Source organism: Cygnus olor, chromosome 3 (assembly GCF_009769625.2).
Source record: "Cygnus olor isolate bCygOlo1 chromosome 3, bCygOlo1.pri.v2, whole genome shotgun sequence".
Taxonomy (NCBI): Eukaryota; Metazoa; Chordata; class Aves; order Anseriformes; family Anatidae; genus Cygnus; species Cygnus olor.
The window spans coordinates 1,985,980-2,004,371 of NC_049171.1; the positions used below are offsets into that span (position 1 = coordinate 1,985,980).

At 45.7% G+C, this 18,392-nt stretch overlaps 2 protein-coding genes across 10 annotated transcripts in view; one reads left to right on the top strand and one right to left on the bottom strand.

The window, feature by feature from the left end:
* Positions 1 to 17,464, bottom strand: part of FBXO16 (F-box protein 16) — a 39,370-nt gene extending 21,906 nt beyond the window's left edge. The window contains exons 1-7 of one of the 9 annotated variants that reach the window (XM_040552956.1): positions 17,406 to 17,464; positions 16,554 to 16,705; positions 15,923 to 16,099; positions 14,777 to 14,833; positions 12,536 to 12,670; positions 11,248 to 11,389; positions 6,516 to 6,551 (exon numbers count right to left, since the gene is read on the bottom strand). In XM_040552956.1, coding sequence (XP_040408890.1) covers positions 6,516 to 6,551; positions 11,248 to 11,343 — 132 coding nt within the window. In that variant the 5' untranslated portion in view covers positions 11,344 to 11,389; positions 12,536 to 12,670; positions 14,777 to 14,833; ... (1 more) ...; positions 16,554 to 16,705; positions 17,406 to 17,464. Of the gene's footprint in view, positions 1 to 6,515; positions 6,552 to 11,247; positions 11,390 to 12,535; positions 12,671 to 14,133; positions 14,252 to 14,776; positions 14,834 to 15,922; positions 16,100 to 16,553; positions 17,214 to 17,405 lie in introns of those variants that run through there. The other 8 variants (XM_040552957.1, XM_040552960.1, XM_040552958.1 and 5 more) reach the window with 8 other exon arrangements.
* A 288-nt stretch (positions 17,465 to 17,752) lies between these two features.
* FZD3 (frizzled class receptor 3) overlaps positions 17,753 to 18,392 on the top strand; it is a 60,356-nt gene continuing 59,716 nt past the window's right edge. Inside the window, exon 1 of the mRNA XM_040552399.1 lies at positions 17,753 to 17,830. The gene's annotated coding sequence lies outside the window, so the exon portion shown is untranslated. The remainder of the gene's footprint in view (positions 17,831 to 18,392) is intronic.

Genomic DNA, 18,392 nt, shown 5'->3' on the forward strand with positions numbered 1-18,392 from the left:
TCCAGCTCCCTACATATAATCTTCTATATATGAAGATTCATATATATATATATATATATAAGAAGAGCTGAGTAAATTGTTTAATGTCCAATGCCCTTCCCTTTCTTTCCCTTTCAGAACAAAGCAGACCAGATATTCAGATCTTTGCTTCCCCACCAAAAAATTACGGTCAACTGGTGGACTAGCAGAATTATGGTCTAAAATAGACTGTGCAGATGATAAGTAGCTGAGATGTAATGTATTTCCAGATCATTTTAATGAACCCTTTTTAGCTTTATTTATTTATATTTTATTATTTACTTGCATTTTATTATTTATTTATATTTTATTATTTATTTATATTTTATTTTATGTATTTAATTCCAGTACTGGACAATAAACTATAAGAAGTAAATAGCTCTTCTCCTTGCAGACACCTCTCCAGGACCTTGAAGTAGGTCAGCAAGGACAAGAAAGGGCACAATGGGCATTCCTGAGATCCCGGAGACAAAAGCCAAGAAGAAAGCTCCCAAATGCCCATGCCTTTTCATACACAAACTGACAGGGAATTAAAGAATACACCCTTTCCCTCCCATCCCTATTTTGCGTATAACTTTCACCTCTAGTGAAGTTCAGCAGAGCAAAAACTCACGCAGGGCTTTGGGATCCAGCACTGGGAACCACGTCCCCTGAGACCACCCCACCAGACCAAGGTGCACCAGGGGGCACAGAGAGGGTCTGGACATGAAGGGCTTTTTCTCTAACACGGTGAACTCATTCATGATCACAGCTACATCCTCATCTCATTAAAACAATCTGCAGTCACCAATTTGCAGGTAAATTTCTCCCATATGTGTTCCAGACACGGGGGTAACTGGCTCATCACTCTCTTCCACACCGAGAGGTGAAGTGAACTGATCAAAGCAAATAGCTTCTCTTTCAAAGGGGCACAATATTTGCTTCTGGTTAACTCTTCCCATCCAGCCACAGCTTTGCAATGAAGCAATTCCTTCCAGCATCCTCCTCCTGAGCTCACACCACGAGGGAAACCCCATCCAAACCAGCGTCACGCCGCCACCAGCATGGGGACACGCAGCTTCTCCGTGGCGCTCGGCAGCAGCCAAGTAGTTAAGCAGGCAGAATTTGTCTCTTTTCCAGCATTCGCAAGCATGTCCCCATCCCACATTTGGCTGCCTTGCTCCCTGCCTGTGCCGAGGGCAATCCAACCAGTCAGACTGGATTCCCCTTCTCAAGGCTGCGCCTTCCCCAGCCGAAGCAGCCGGGAAGGGTTTTCCCTTGCTGTGCCTTTCCCCCGGCCCCGGCGAACAATGGCTCTCCCCGGGGACAGAAGGCCCTGCTGGCCACCGCACTGGTCCCGCGATCGGTTTACAATTAATCCCTGAGTGCACACACACAAATGATGCAGCCGGACATGAAGGGGGAAGCCCGGGACCTCGGTGGCGAAGAACAGAAGCTCTGCTGCTCAACCTAAAGAGGCCCCTCTCCTCTATAAGACACCGGTTGTACAAAAACAGGACAAAATCCTGCCTCCCAGCCGGCATATTGGCACGAGTTCGCAGGGTTATAATCACATGCAGGCACCCCTGTGCTCTGCGAGGGTAGCACCAAGTCCCCTGGTCGTCGAGGCTCTCCGGGGACACCCCAAGTGCAGAACAACGTGCACGTGGATGGAGAGGATTCATCTCGGCAGGAGCAACTTGCCTCCCCCACAGCCATCTCCTCCTGGTCCTGAACGTGGCTGAGAAGAGAAGGGATGAAGCAGGCAGGCACCTGGGATCCACCTAGTACACGGGTCCAGCCAGCAAAGCCCTAAACATCACTGCTGCCAAGTGGCTCCTTGTCAGGAATTAATGACTAGCCCATGGGATCTGTTCCTTTGTGCTTTCACCACTGCACTTCGACACCTAACCCTGAAATTTTGGAGGAGGAGACTCCCAGGAAGGCTGCAGAGGGGCACGGAAAGCCAGCAGCTGGGTGATGAGGAGCTGGAGCCATTGCTTCTGCACCGTGGCACCAGCACGGGGTAGAGAGGTGACCAACGGTGGGGGCTGTAGGGTCTGGGACAGAGCTGCCCTAACACCACTGACCTGGGCCTGCAGCTGCCTCTCCGAGGGTGACTGTCATCTGCAAGTCCTGCGTCTGATCTGCCGTGCTGTACAAGTGCCTTGGATGTTTTGGATGGCCCTAAGGGACTTTCAGTTTGTGCTCCTGAACCAGCCCTAAACACCCCAGCTCCCACCGTGGTCAGTGATGGTGCAGTCGATGCCGTCAGTGAAGCCTGGAGAACACCAGTTCAGCTAAGCAGCCACTACTGCTGCCTCTACCCCAGTAAATAAAGGTGCCCAGGGCCATTTTCTAGCGATGACACCAAGAGGCAGACAATGCACATGTCCGTACCATCATGCTCTCACCCTTCACAACAAGGTGGCTGAATCCACCCTGCTCTTTTGGCACGGTTCCTGGCTGAGGCTGATGTCCAAACCGTGTCTGAACAATGCCTGGAAGAGAGCTACCGGCCCAGGTCAAAACTGTGCCAGGGAGCGTGCTAACAATTTCATGGTGTGGATGAGCGAGTTCCAGGACCTGGGAACATTCAGATGCACTGTATAAATTACTATGACAAGATGTAGCCCACAGGGTGAGTTGAATCATTGTCTGGGCTCCCTGACTTGTCTACATCTCATTTGGCTTTAGCGGAAGCTGCGATGCTCAGATCACCTGGAGACACTAAAGCTTTGGTGTCTTAATCTACAAGTTCAACCCCAGCCTCGTTGTCAACGTATTAACCCGGGTGTCAGCATGATAGCATTAAGCATTAAGGTAGAGCAAAATGCTTTTATGTATTGTAAATTAATGGGAGGAATTTTTGGCTTGCAGTATTGAAAGAGAGCAGAAAGGGAGGCTGAGAGGGAGCACGTCAAGGCATCTGCCCCAGGTGCAGTATAGAATAGCAGCTGGAATAAAACAGAAGAAACCAGCAGAGAAATGTTAACCCTTTCCCAGTGCAATCATCAAAAGGGTTTCAACTGTAAGACAGCAGCGTAATTTATCTTTAATATTTTTCTGGAAAGTATTTGGGTTAAGGATTTAGTGTGACAGAAATTCAGCAGAAATGCCTCCTGTAAGATCAAAGCCTGCAAATACTCAAGCATGGGAACAGCTACGTAGGACAGGCTGCCTCCTGCCACCACGCACTACTGCTGCTTCCACGCTGTGCAGCAGCAATACCCCGATGAGTTGAGAGCAACCTGAGCCAGCCAAAAAAGTGTACAGGGTCCCGTCATACATCTTGAATACTGCAGGTGACAGCACAGCTAGTCCCACACCCTCTGGGGCTGCCCAGCCATGCAGAAGCAGAGGAAAGAAATCCCTTCAGGTCACGCAGTTCATTGATTCTCAGCCTGTGTTTTAGGGACCACAATAGGTTGGGAGACATCAAAGATGTTCTGTGAGACAGTTGCATAGAAATAACAAAATGAAAACACACACGCATAGTCCCTGAATGCATGCAAATAAAATGAGGAGGAATAAAATAAACAATAAACTTAGAACATTTAATCTAATCTCTTTTTTTGGCTGGCTGTAAAGGATCACCACTCTGGCAATGCTGCACAAGGAAACTGTTCTGCTTTCCCAGAAGGTTAGATGGTCCTTCAGTTTAAAAAGGTTCAGAAGCAGTGCACTAGTTCATCTCCTACTGCAAGGCACCTTACCTAGACCATTCCTGACAAGTGTTTGTCTAACCTTTTCTTAAAGGACTCCAGCACTGGAGATTTCCACCCATAACCCTCAAGGCAAGTTATTCTGGCAGTGAATTACCTGTAGGTTTTGCTGGTGTCTAAATTGTATCTCAATAATTGTGATTCAAGCCCATTTCTTGTCCTATCCAATGTAAACATGGAGATCAGATTATTCCCATCCTCTTTGTGGGGAATTTTTATGTGTTATTGGAAAGATGTTACTACATCTTTTATCCATCTTCCCTAGAGTGAACAGATCATTTTCAAATTTTCTGGACCTAAGAACATTCTCACCTATGACCTGTTTTCAGAAGCATCGCCAATTGGTCCTCAGCTTTCTTAAAATGCACTGAACAGCACTGGGGATAGCTCTGCCTTTCAGACAGCCCTTTGGGATATTCCCCTTTTTTACAATTATAAGACAGTCATCTTGTATTCAGTTTGTGATGCATCATAACTCCCAACAATTTTTATGCAGAATTGCTGCATAATCGAGTTTTCTCATATCTGCAGTTTTTGTAAATGTCATTCTTACTTGTAGCACTTTTCACTTGTCCTCATCAAATTGCAGATCATTTCATTTTGATTTCTGATCTCCAAAGTTCATGAAATCACTCCAAGCCTGATATCTCTTGCAAATTAGTGTGTACTTTCCATTTCATCACCAAAAATACTGAACGGTTCTAGATTTGGGACAGACTTCAGCCTCCCAGTTTCATAATAAATCACTTGTAACAACACTGAATGTGGATTCCCAGCCATACAAACCCACCCTTCAGCAGTTGCATCCAGTCCATACTTCCTGAGAGCACTACAAGAAGGCCATGCGTATCAGTGGAAAAAGTCCTGCCAAGAGCACTGTGGTCTCTTGACAAAGTTTCTCCCAAACTCCGAGTGCCCTAGGCTTTGCATACCACATATCATAATGCCAAAGGCTTTGAAGGGAGTTAAGAAGAGCTTTTGTGCTTTCCACACCCTTTTCTTGGCATGATGGATGGCAGAAGCACAAGGAGAATTAACTCTGAAGAAACACGATGAGAAGTACTGATCGAGTGACATAGAAGGGTCAGGTATTTAACCTTTCAGAAGATGTTTCGGCACTCTTCATTGCATTTGGGGGAAGGTTGTTTCCAGATTTTGACTCTTTCAAATGGGGTTCCAATAAAAATGCTTTTGCATTTTTGCCAGCATACATCCCATGGGCATTTTAAAGCATCCATTGATTTTCAAGAAACAGGTTTTAGGTCTGTCAGTTACTGACTATCATGTTAAAAGATATGTTTTAATAATAATAATGGCTTTTGCACAATGATCATTCAATTATTTTGTTTTCTTAGTTTCCATGAAATCCCTTATTATCAAAATACATGCAAGTCAACAAATTATGGAAAGCATATTTCCTATAAAGATGAATAATTCTTATGAGGTTAAAATCAAAATACTTGTCTATAAAAGCCAGTTCATTTGCAAAGTAAATTCCACACAAGTGACCTACTGGGCATAAAGAATAAGCACCATATTTCAAGTAAAGTAACTGTGCAAATACTCTTTATCAAAGAGCGCTGATAAGGAGCATCATTTCTGTACTTCATAGAATCATAGAATCATACAACGGCTTGGGTTGAAAGAGATCTTAAAGATCATCTAGTTCCAATGAGATTTCAATTTAGCTTGTGTATGATATGTGACTACATGCCTGGTTCTTTGGTTCTGTTTATAAAGATGTGCATAGGGCTCAACCTTGCAGTTACTACTGAGCCCCTTTAATACATTCACTCATTTATTGCAATAAACTCACTGAGTCTGTGTTCCTCTCTTCATAGGAGACTAAGCAGATTACAGCTGCTTTCTCATAAAGGTCTTTATATAGGTTTTGCCTCATAAAAGAGAAAGCACAATGTGATATTTCAGGTGTGAGCTTAGGACTAAGGCAAATATTGTGCCACTGCGTGCTTTGCCATCAGGTTCCCAGGCAGGTCTGTTAGAGCTGTATTCCTTTAAAGCTGCCAGCTACAACTCCCTTCATGGGCTACAGAAAGAAACAGGCATCTCTAGAGGGTTGTTCTTTCATCCCACATTAAGTGAGATGAATTACCCTCTGGAAGCACTGCTTTCTTTCTCTCTGTTGACTGTACATGGAGCCTGTGATGACCAGACTAGCCAGGCTTAAATATCTATGTTTCAGACATGCACACTCAGCCAGAGGAAACCCATCCTAAATGCCAACCTCGCAGTGATTTGTGGCTGGGGAAGACAAATCCTATCTCAAGTCTCTCTCTGCCCCATTTTTTCATCAAAAACAGGGTGACAGCACTTTCCTGTCTCACATAGGAGTTGTGAAGATAATGACAGTGAGAGATTGCGAGATGCTCAGTGATTGCAGCATTAGGAGCCCTGTGTGTGCACTTAGTAGACAACATGTCATTTATTACCAGCTTTAAAGACTTGCTAGCAGGCAATGGCAATATCTAAACATCCAGTATCCTCTCTGAAGACTTCACAGACTTTACCCAGGGCTTCTTATCCCATTTCAGATCATTTTGAAAATGAAATATGATTTCCCAAGTTCAGAACTTACAGAAATAAGGCACTGAGGAAATTTACACCTTTAACTTCATCAAAAGTACAGCAGTCACAGCTCACTTGCACATCCACATGAGGAAAATGAACCCCTTTTTCAAAGTAGGATATGTTATCTACTCTCATTACGGCAATCTCCTGATTAATTCAGAAACCCAACTGTATTTAAATATATATTTAAAGGGAAAAGTTTACCCATTTTCCAAGCAGGGCTCTTCTTTCTTCAAATACCTATAAAACATAAACACACAAATAAAAATGAATACTTAAAGAGGATTCAGTATTTCTGAAGAGAAAAATACAGCTTGAAAAAACATTTGTGTAACCTACAAAATATAAACAGAATCACAGAATGGGTGAGGTTGGAAGATCTTGTGGAGATCAGTTAGTCCAAAGTCCCTGCTGGGTCAACAGAAACAGATTGTTCAGGGCTACATCCAGCTGGGTTTTGAACATCTCAGATGAAAGCTCCACAGTCTCTCCGGGCAACTTGTTCCAGTGTGTGACAACCCTCATGGCAAAAAAAAAAAAAATCCTATGTTTAATGGAATTTCCTGTATTTCAATTTGTGGCCATTGTGCCTTGTCCTTTCCCTGGATGATACCAAAAACAGTCTGGATCTGTGTCCACGTCATCCAAGTCATTAATGAAATGTTCATTTAAATGATCCTGGCCCCAGTGTAAATCCCTGATGTACTCCACGAGGGACTAGCCTCCAGCTGACCTTTGTGCTGCTGATCACAACACTCTGAGGACCGTAAATCATTTTTCAGTCCACCCCACTGTCTATTTTTCTAGTCCACACTCCATCAGCTTGCCTGGGGAGATGTTATGGGAGACAGCATAGAAAATCTCATTGAAGTCTGAAAATCAACCAGTCTTCCTGGACCTCTCTTCTCTCCAGGACCCTCTCCCAATCAATTCTTCCAAGCAGATCACTGAAGAGGTCAAGGTCTGCTCTCCTCATGTCCAGGGTTGTGATCCTGCTATTTGCTTTGTTCTTTCCTCTTGGTATCCTGAACTTTGTGACTGCAGGTTGTTCCTTTAACTGTAGGATACTCCTGAAAGTTCAAGGGCTATGTGAGCACACCTACGAAGGACAGCTCCGGCGGACTGGCTGCAATGTGCTGCCTCACTTCTCTCTTCTTTGCAGCTCACCCTAGCAGTCTGCCCTCTTGGGCATACAGTGACACGTGGTGTCTCACGTGCTTTGGTGAGACCAGAAGCTGCGCTTCCTAGATCTTTATTTTAGAGATTTTAGTTCTCCTGAGTTGGAGATACTGGGTGCCTGAAAGCTCCTAGAATGGACACAACGTGAGTAGCTATCATTCAGCCCTGGCAATGGCTTCAATCTTAATGCAGTGAGACTGGTAGGAGTAAGAGTAAGACCAGTCTTTATGGCTCATGCTGTGTCTAGGCACTTTACAGTGACAAGTAACAAGAAGGATGATCGGTATCAAAATACAGCGGAGGACTTGTGATGTTGACCTTTATCCATAGGCAGCTAGACCTGAAAGCACCAGCACGTGGCTTCCCACTACCACAAAACTGCCTTTACACTCAGGATTGTGACCTGGCAAGTGAGGAAATGTTGTAGATGTTTTTTCTTTCCAGAAGACAGATCAAAGAGAAAAAAGCCCAGCTTATAACTGCACATAAAAACAGCTATTAACCACAACTAGAAAACACGCTTGATCATTATAAACTCCAAACATGTTATTGCTTTGACAGCCTGCAAAGAAGGTTCCTGCAGAGAAAGACATTATCAGTGCTGATGTCTGGTACAGCAGTTGTCAGCGTTAGCTCTGTCTCTCTCAGCAGGAGTGTCTCTCGTGAGGGGTGGAAAATGACATTTCTTTTGTTTGCATGTTGTCAGTTATTATTTGCTTTATTTGCATGTGGGACACTTGGCAAAGTTAAAAAAAACACAACAAAAACAACAACAACAACAACAAAACACTCTGACAAGCTGAACTTGGAAAAGGATTTGCCACAAGCAAGTGATGAATAGTCAAAGATCTAAGTTTTGGGTTGGATAACTCCAGTGAAGCAGTGAGCTATTTATATAACTGAAAGCAATGTTAATGGCCTTTGATCAAAGAAAGATGCATATTTGCTTTCAGCATTCTTGGAGATACATCTGAAGCCAACTTTGTCAGAAAGTTCTGCCTACTCCAGGCACTTGGAAGCACTAATTAGCAATAGAATGGCCCCAAATTGGTATAATCATCCACTGACTTAATCAAGACCATGTTTACTGTCCTCTCCTCCAAAGCCTTCAAGTTATACCTATGGAGTACCTAAGCTGGCTGGCCTTGGATGCAGCCTAAGGCCTAGATTGCTCCCAAGACCTTCCATCTCACATCCGTGTCTTTAGGTGGTTTAAAACAAGCTCAAGTTCAAGGCTGCCTGGCAAATCCCTCCAGCCATTGCTGCAAATGCCACTGGGGGCTCTTCTACCCCACTGCTAGCAGAAGGGAAATCATCTCTTGACTTCCAGTCCTTCCTTAAAGGCAGGACTGACACTGAAGTCTGCCCAGTTTTGCTGAGGGTGAGCATGCTGCTCTGTTTCCTACCTTTACTACCTCCTTAGCTGTAGCACACCCTTGGCATATCTAAGACTCCATCTCTGGTTTTCTGACCATGAACGTTGCATAATTCATCATTTCCTAATTCTGACTTCTTGACTTCAGTCTGTCCCTGATGGTGATCCTGGCTTTAAAGCAATCGTGCCTGCCCACGGCCCAGTAGTAACACCCTGGATGTGCTCTGACAGCTGCTGTAAGGGCAGAAAAACATAGATGGAGGCTACAACATTCAGGATGTACAACGGGCAGGAAAGATCTTGGGTCCTGCCAACAATGCAGACAAGTGCACTCCTGAGCATGTATAAAAATCCAGAGAAATCTGCAGGAACTACTGTTGGAGCACCTCATGGATTAACCAAAATTAGAAAGGTAGCAAATTTACGTTGCTATCTGTTAGTGAGTCTTCTCCTAGCAATGATTTAGATGGAGCTTAAATGCTACCGCTTTGGATCAGCTCTAAATTCTCACCACTGCTGTCCCTCATTTCCTATTCAACTAACAAGTACTTTTCTTAGGCACCTCTTCTCTCTATGCTTTCATCCTCTCATTGTTTTTCACATACCTTCTATCTATAAATTCTTTTCTCCCTTCACACTTTGCCTTCACTCGAGTGCAGAAATGAACAGAGATATGACTGTATGAAAATGGCACCTTCTCACTCACTGGCTCCTTATATGTATCAATTGGATTATCTCCCAATTTCAGCTGTCAGCAATATTTTTGTTTTCTGCTAAGTCGGTAGAGCCAGCACTGAGAGTAGCACAGTGATAAATGAAGAAGAGTTTTGAGCAGGTCAGTGCTATAAAACTTGGATCAGAAACAAGTAAAGACGTTTTATCACAAACTTCATCACTGACCACAGGTAGTAGGAGGTAGGTTCTTTCCTACCTGGCACATCATTAAGGGCTGGAGTACACAACAATCCAAGATGAGCTTTTAAAGGTTTTGCTGCAGCTAAATGCAACATCACACTGCCTAAGGAGCAGAGGAGTAAGAAGTTGGGAAAGGGCAGTTTTACCCACACACTCACTGCTAGTCAAATCACACTTTATTGCACAGTGATGTGCGTCTGTAAAAATGTGTTTTAAAGAGTGTAGGAAACAGACATTAAAATGATTCAAAGGCGGGAGAATCTGCCAGATTGAGAAAACTTCAAAGAGCTCAATCTGTTTAGTTTATCAAAAAAGATCAAGTGTTGGCTTGAAGCAGAGTAAAAGTACTTCCACAAGGAAAAAATGCTGGTTACAAAAGAGTTTAATAAGCTAGCAGAGGAAGATTTAAATGATGGAAGCTAATGCTACAGGTATTCAGACAAGAGACAAGGTTTAATCTTTTAATGGTATGGAGGATTAACAATGAGAAAAGAAACTGAGGGAAGTGATGAAATTTTCATTTCGTGATAATCCCAAAGGTACACTGGATACCCTCACGGAAGATATATTTTAGCCAAATTCAAGTTACAGAGCTCCAGACAGGGAGAACTGTGTGAAATGAGGGACTGAGAAATCCAGGAAGTCATACCATGTGATGTAATGGCCCACTCTGGATTAAATTCTGTGAATCATCAACAGAAACTGAAACTGAATTCTGAGGGAGGAATATGCTCCTGCTGACACATGAGACGTTAGCAGATCCCAGATATGCTATGCAGAGTGGGAGACTAGGAAATGCATCCTGTTATTTATAAATTGAGTGCATCACTTCAGCTAACAAAATATCAGTCTGGCCTCATCACTGCCAGGCTTAGCAGAGGAGACAGGTACTAAGATCTCTCCTACAAACTGAGCTGGAGCTCACTGGCCACTCAGACACTTGCACTGACACTCAGTTTGCTCTGGGGTTAAACTGAAGTCTTCTGAGGCAGAAAAAGAGTGATTTAGCAACTTTCACTAAGAAATGAATACATATTTGTTTGTTTAAAAACAATTGTTTGGCAAAATAGCAATACTTGAACTACATACGTGCTTTAAACAATAAAGGTCAGAGTTTTCAGTTTTTACATAACATAGGAGGTTTCATGTATATATATATAGACTATGTATGCTATATATATGTACTTCTAATAGTAAAAAAAAGAATCTTTAAGTTCTTATTCTATTACTCATGACCTACACAGCCAAAACCATAAGTTATTTTTTTTCTGGGACTTGAGAATTTGTCAAGTGAAACAGAATTTGCTTTAGGATTTGCAAATATTCAAGACCCAACTGGAAAAGGTCCTGAGCAAATCCTCTAGCTCACTCTGCCTTGAGGGATTTGACTAGGTCATCACCAGAAGTCCTTTGCAAACTCAACAGTTCTGTGATTCCATGAATCCAACCCATTTGCATGGAACTTGCCTTGTCATTCATGAGTTGATGGTTCAGTGGAGTCCACGTGCTCATCTTGGTTTGTAGCTTGGGGCCATTCATGTTTCTAGGAGGTGCAAATGCCATAGATGTGTGAAATGGGGAATCTCTGGCGTCTGGTCAGCACCAATGGCTACAACAACTGGACAGAACAAAGACCAGCATTATCTGTGCTACTCCATTACATGTTAGTGAAAAGCAAATCATTTCAAGATGTAATCCAATGACTTCATAGCATAGCTACAATACAAGCAGAATTATTTGAAAGTCAGTTAGGAGTAACGCCTGCATTTTATTTTATGCACCCACAGTAACAGCGACCATAAAGCCCAGATTTCCTGATGGAACCTCTGTGCATTAATATAATATCAATAGTTAATAATTAAGCAGGTCTTTCTCATGGCAAACATTATTGAATACGCCTTTGATTTTTGCTGCATAAATGATCACAACAGGGTATCTGCAGCAAGCTCAAAAGCACATTCGATTTCTCTTTCCAGTTGTTGTCACTGAAAATTTGAGATAGCCTGTGCATCTACTTAAGTGACACTAGATGGGTTTTTACTGATTTTGATGGGCATATAATGCCAGGTCTCCAAGGGCCAATTTGTTTCTATCACATTTAACTGAATGAATGAAATCCAGAATGGTTCAGAATTGACTGAAATCTCTCAGCGTCCTGTCGTCAGGCAGATTGGTTTTGACATCTGAACTGACTGTGCTGCTCTTTCAAACAAAAAAATTCCTAGGTGAAGTAAATAAGGCATTTAAGAAAATTTCCCCTTGCCTTTTGTGAAACCAAATAATTGGACGTTGTTCAGGCTAAGCCATTTATTCATAATTTTTTGCCCAAAATAGGAAAAGCTTTTTTTTTCCCCCCTTCATCCTGTATCCTGCAGCTGGATTCAGCAGCATAATGTCGTTGCTCACCTCAGGAAACCAATTTCCAGACTGGAGGTTTAAACTGCAGCAGCCTAAAAACCAGGTCATTTCTTTACAAGTAACATTAAAAAATATCTCTGTTTCCTTCATACAGATATTAGGTAATTGTTCTGTAAACACTTCAGACTGTTTTAAAGCTTCATGGTGGCAAGGCGAACAATAGGACATTGGGAATGAAAGAAAAGGTAACTCCATTAAGTAACTCCAATATTGTGTTGCCAGCTTACCCTGAATCCAAGCACCTCAAAACCTACACAGCAAATAGACCTTTACAGCTAACACGGCTTTAAGGCTCACAAAATACACTTTCATGAAAGCCCAGTCCTTCTTTCCTTACCCAGGCAAAATTCCTGTCTATATCAATGGGAGATTAATCTTCAAAAAAGCACTGCAGGATCTGTCTGGGCACATCACCTTTTTTGATTAGTTTTTCCTCCTCTTCCCTCCTAAGTTATTTTGGAATCAAAGAAGTCTAAAGAAAAAAAAAATCAATCTGTTATATTTTTCTCTCTGCATCTGGTGATGTAATACGGACCATAGTTTGAAAAAAAGTTCATTACCAGAGTCTGAGTTCTTTCTTTCTTTCTTTTTTTTTTTTTTATTCTATGCAGATAGGAATTTTAACTTCCCACAGAGAAGCCACTAAAAGCTAAAAAGCTTACCAAGGCTACAAATCCTCACATTCTGTAGTTGGCAAATGTTAGAGGCTTCTTGTGCAATTTGGTATGTGCATTATGGGTATGCATTACGATGGGATCACTTACTGGGTTGTTCTTGTTGATCTTTTTTGTTTGTTTGTTTTTTGTTTTTCCTTCAAGGCCCCTGCCCTTTTCAATGCACAGAAATACGACATCACGAGCTAGAAAAACAGCTCCACTGCCAAAAAAACAGGTTCAGGCAACCATGTCCTGTTTTTCAGGGACAACCTTCTACATTAGTCACAAAAACATCAGTTGTCACTGCAGCACACTCCCAGCCCTGGATTCATGTTCCAGTTTGCCTCCCCTGTGCATGCAGGGCTTTCTTGGTGCTGGAACAGCTGCGCTCACAAAGCACCTCTCCGAGCTGGCGTGTGAAACAGCAGTGCCTCTGGACCCTCTTGTGCTCCTTACGTACCGAAACTGTGGCTCACAGCACAGCTGGCAGAAGTCATATTCCCTCCTATAAAGCTGTTTGCTTGAATTGCAGTCAACATTCAAGCCTGATATGTAAACAGGGCTGCAAAGGCAGGTACCATCAGGCAAAAAGGTGAGCGTAGCCAAACTTTTTAAATTTGCACATTAAGTGTCAGCCTGCTATCGCTCACTCACTACCCCTTTCCTGAAAGAAGCACCCAAACAGCGCCCGCTCTGCTCCTCGTCTCTGCAGCTACGCTCAAAATCACGATGAGGGGATGCAGGCAGGGAGCAATCAATGTGGCAGCAACCCCACGTCCAAGCTCAGTGGCATGTGTCTACAGAATGAATTCTTTGGTGAAGTCAGCACTGCACAGTGTCACTTTAGAGCACATGTTTTACTTGAGTTCCTCAAAGGCATGCCGTGTGTGCTGGGACTTGGTTCACTTACTAGGCTTTGAATTTCATGGGATGCATCAGACTAGTCAGCAGAAAACCTAGAAGCATTAGAAAATCTAGAAGAATTTCACCTGTAACATGCAGCTAGCCCAAACATTGGACTGCAAGCTCTTTACAAGCCTTCTAAGAAGAGCTTTGGTTCACTGACTACAGTTTAGCTATCTGTTCTCCAAAGGAAAACCTACACTTCTTGTCTTCCCCCCACCCAAGTCCTCCCCATCCCTGGAAGGATTAACAGCTAATCCTGCTCCTTCAAGAGTCTAGAGTAACTCTGATCAGAGTTAATCTGTGACATGATACTGAGGTGGCTGCAGCAGCTTGTTCGTTGTGCACTAAAAAGCAGCTGGTGTGGTGTGCAGACCTGCGATCGTCAGGCTGTTTAGCTAGGGCCCCACGTTTCTTCTGTAATAGTCGTTATCTTTGGACTGGTTGCCCAAAATAACATTCCAGAGATTGCTCCAGCTTGTTCTTCACGTATCCTGGGATGAAATTAATCAAGCTCAGCTGATTTGGAAACATTCAACCAGCAAGAGACATGAGATGATGTTAACAAGAAATCAAGCTTTAAATATATATAAGGAAAATGTTCATTACCCACAGAGAGGAAGCTATTGACACATGATGCTAAAAAATATCTAATATCCTTCTAATAGGAAAACTAGAAAGGCAAACTAGGAGTGGGTGGCAGGCATAAAAAGTAGCAATGCAAATGAGATTTGGGGGAAATTCTGGCAAAAGACCAAGTTCTGTGAATATATGCAATGTTTTCAGGTTGGTTGCATTTGACTAACTTCGTATCAGGATGCTTAGAGATCTCTAGCTGTTTCAAAGCCGTTGTCTTACACAATTTACAGAGAGCATTGGGGCGTGGCAGAGCACAAGTGTTAAAAAAGGGAAAGACTAGCAGGAAAACTGTGCATCGGACAACTTATCCCCAGCTCCTAAGAGAACTCCCAAAGCAATAATTTAACTGGATGATAATAAGGAGAGGACTAAGAACCAACCTTTATTTGTCAAGAAGAAATAGTGCAAATCAATCTGATTTCCTTCTACAACAGGCCCTGTGAACACAGAAATTGATGATATATCTCAGTTTCAATCTTTTGACATAGATTAACTTGCTATTTTCACAAGCAGGCAAATAAAACTGGGCTTTGGTGGTACTTCTGCACGGGTTACTACTGCCAGAGAGTACCTAGGAATGGCTCAAATGAAAGTTCAAATGAAAGGACATGTTGAGTGGGCATCCAAGAGGTTTGTGCTTTTTGTGATGTCTGAAGGCAGCAAACGTTAATTCCATAGGGCAGGGAACGCAAGTGGCATTGTCTAAAGTAGCAAGACAATTTCAAGGCTGATCGCAAACCAGCTGAAGCCAATGGAAATACTTTCACTGATTTCAGTGCACATTGGGTCAAGCCCTTGGCTTGAAAAAATGTGATCACATTTCAGAAAGATTAGCAATACATAATGATCATATCATATTAACTAAGGGCACTGGAATCATTCCCTTTAGCTGGGCTAATATCCGCTTAACCCTCTGGAACGGCATTCCAGAGGTTTGTACAAACCATACTCAAAACAAGCCCTTCAGAAGCAGACCCACTTTATTAATGTTTTTGACCACATCTCTATAGCACTAAGCCTTTGTGGTTCAATAGAGCCTGGTGCACTCAGAGGTTTAAGAACGCATTTTGCAGGGAAATAGTCTAATCACGTTAATTGATGGTGCAGTCGAATTCAGCTTTGAATAAACAGAATTTGACTGAATGAATCTAAAGCTCAGACAAGACAGTCATTTTTATCGTAAATTAGTTTATTGCCAATAAACAGTTTGCTGACTAATGCCATGGAAGAAATGCTTTAAAGAGTAGTAACAGAAAAGTGGGCTAGAATACAGGCCAAACTAAGGGGCATTCAGCACAGAAAAATTGGAGAGGACAGGTCTGGAGGGAAAAGATAATGTGAAACAGATACTCATATTAGAGGGACACTGAGAAAGATGGCAAGAGGAGAAGGGCAGCAGGCTAAGCGCACACATGCAATGATTTACAAAATGGAGGCCAACACTGCAATCCTCCTTTCCCCTGGCCTAGCCCTTAGCCCACAGGCTGCAAAGCCTTGATATTAACCTGACCTTCCACGTCTCTTACCTGCTCTTGGCACGGTGATGCCCTCAGTTAACACTTGTGCTCTGACTGCGTGATATTGCCACTTCTCCTCACTGCAGCATCAGTCCTCTCTCGGTTATCCCCAGGGCCACAGAAAGCACTGAGACCCTGGCACAGATGCTTGCCCTGCTAGCTTCCACGCTCACCGTGGTACCAATGCTACAGGATCAATAAACGGCATTCCACAGCACCAAGAACCCCAAAACCTTGTGCCATTGATGTTTCTGGGTCTCCCCAACATCAGCACCTCTGTGCAGCCTGCACGGCCTTAGACTAACACCCTTACCCCTGCCACAGCATGCTAGACATATCAAGAACCCAAGGCTCGAGTAACCCTACGATCCCCCTTACCACAGAAAGTGAGTAGCTAACTTCTCATTTCTCCGTGGTCCTTGATGCCCACTGAGGAATCAGTACCTCCATATCCCATCCCAGAAACATCTCCACTGGCCCAACGACCCCAAATCCCTTGTGCTCTTCCATGCCACTGCCCCCTAACCCCTTGCCGTGGTGCTTTAATTTCCAACCCCCCTTCCTTTTCCCCACTCAGCTCCAAAAGGACCTTCTCTGGTCTCCAGAGCATCAATAAACCCAGCGATCTCCCCTCCGATACCTGCCTGCTCTCCTCTGTGTCCACGTTACGGATGTCCTCCAGGATCTGCTCCAAGCCCCGAGGCACCGACGCACAATCCGGTTCCACAGCAGCCTCCTCGTGTCCTGCAGGGCCGACGTCCTCCCCGGGGCTGTCACGGCACCGCACGGTCCCTAGGACGTTATACCCAGGGAACTGATGGGTATTGATTCCCAATACCTTTTCGCCCCTAAATCACACAACAGCAGGTCCCTTTTCGCAGAATCAGCCTGGTTGGGGTTGGCAGGGAGCTCTGGATATCGCCGGGTCACCCTGAGCACATCACTCAGGATGGCATCCCGGCGGGTTTTGGGTTTCTCCAGAGATGGAGACTCAAGAAAATGAAGCGTTTCCCTTTCTACCCTCGATCTCAACCATTTTTTATTGTTATTTTTGGACGATCCGCGATGCTCTCACCTCGGAGCCCCCCAGAACCCCCCAATCCTGCAGCATCCCCATACCCTGACGGCTCCCCCCACCCTTTTACAGGCCAGCAGCGCACCCCAGCCGCCCACCAGTACAAACCAGTGCTGCTGCCCCCCCTTACTGGGCTCCTACAGCACCTTAACGCCCCCTCCCTTGGGACACTAAGCGCCCCCCCAACAAGCCCCAGGACCCCATCCCAAACCTGATGCCCCCTCCCCAGCCCTGGCAGTGCCCAGCCCCTCATGGTCCCCAGCCCTCCGTGCCCTGCAGCCCCCCAGCCCCTCACGCCCCCCACCCCAGGGGGCTGCCATCTTCTCCCCCCCCCGCTCCTCGTAGGGCGCCCCCTCCCCTCAATTCTCGTCCCCCCCCCAGCTTTCCAACGTCCCTCAGTGTCCCCTCGGTGTCCACCTGGGCCTGTGATCCCCTCACTCGCCCCCCCCAGCGCCACGCTGCCCCCGGACCCCCCCCGGCTTCCCCAGGGAACCCCCCCCCCCACAAGGCCGGGCCGCGCCGCCCCTCACCTGCCCTCCCCCCCCGCCACGGCCGCATCCCGTCGCCACGGCAACCGCTCCCCTCCAATCACGAGCGGAGGAGGGGAGGCAGAGCGCTCGGCGTTCCTCTACCTAGCAACCCAGCCCGGCGCTCTCTGATTGGCTCCCTCGCCTCGGCGGGGAGAGGGGAGGCGGGGCGGGGCGCGGCGGGGCGTGACACCGCCCGGGGGGGCGGGGCCGGCGCTGCGGCGGGGGCGGGGGGAGGGGGCGCGGCCGGTGCCTCGCGCCGCCACCTGAGGGGGGAAGGAGCGGGGCGGCGGCGGCGGCGGGAGCCGCGCTGAGGTAACGGCGGCACCGGGGGCACGAAGGGGGGGCAACACGGGTCGGGTCCCCTCAGGGGTGCCCCTTCTGCCCCTTTGCGGCTCAGACGGGGGCAGGGACACTGGCTCCTGGAGACGGCGTTGGAGGGAGGGGGGGGCGTCCTGTAAGGGGGGTCCCTTCATGTCCCCTCAAATCCCTTCATGTCCCCTCAAATCCCTTCATGTCCCCTCGGATCCCCTTAGTGTTCTCTCATACTCCCTCAATTTCTCCGCATATCCCCTGATATCCCCTCCTTTCCCCTCGTAAACGTCCCCTCCTGCCGCCGCGGTGCCCGCTGCCCCCTCCCCGTTTTCCCCCTGCTGAGGGGGGTTCGGGGGGGGCGATGCCTGGCAGCGCCCTGAGGAGGAGGAGGAGGATGAAGGAAGGAGGGGGGGGGGGGAATGCTGGTCGTGCCCCCTTCCCTCCCCTCTCCCCCTTTCTTCTTCTCGCGGCTGGCTCCCCCCCTGCTCCCGTCATGGAGAGGGTCTGGGGGGGGGCCTGAGGGGGGTTCTGAGGAGTCTGGGAAGGGGCCTGGGGGGGATTC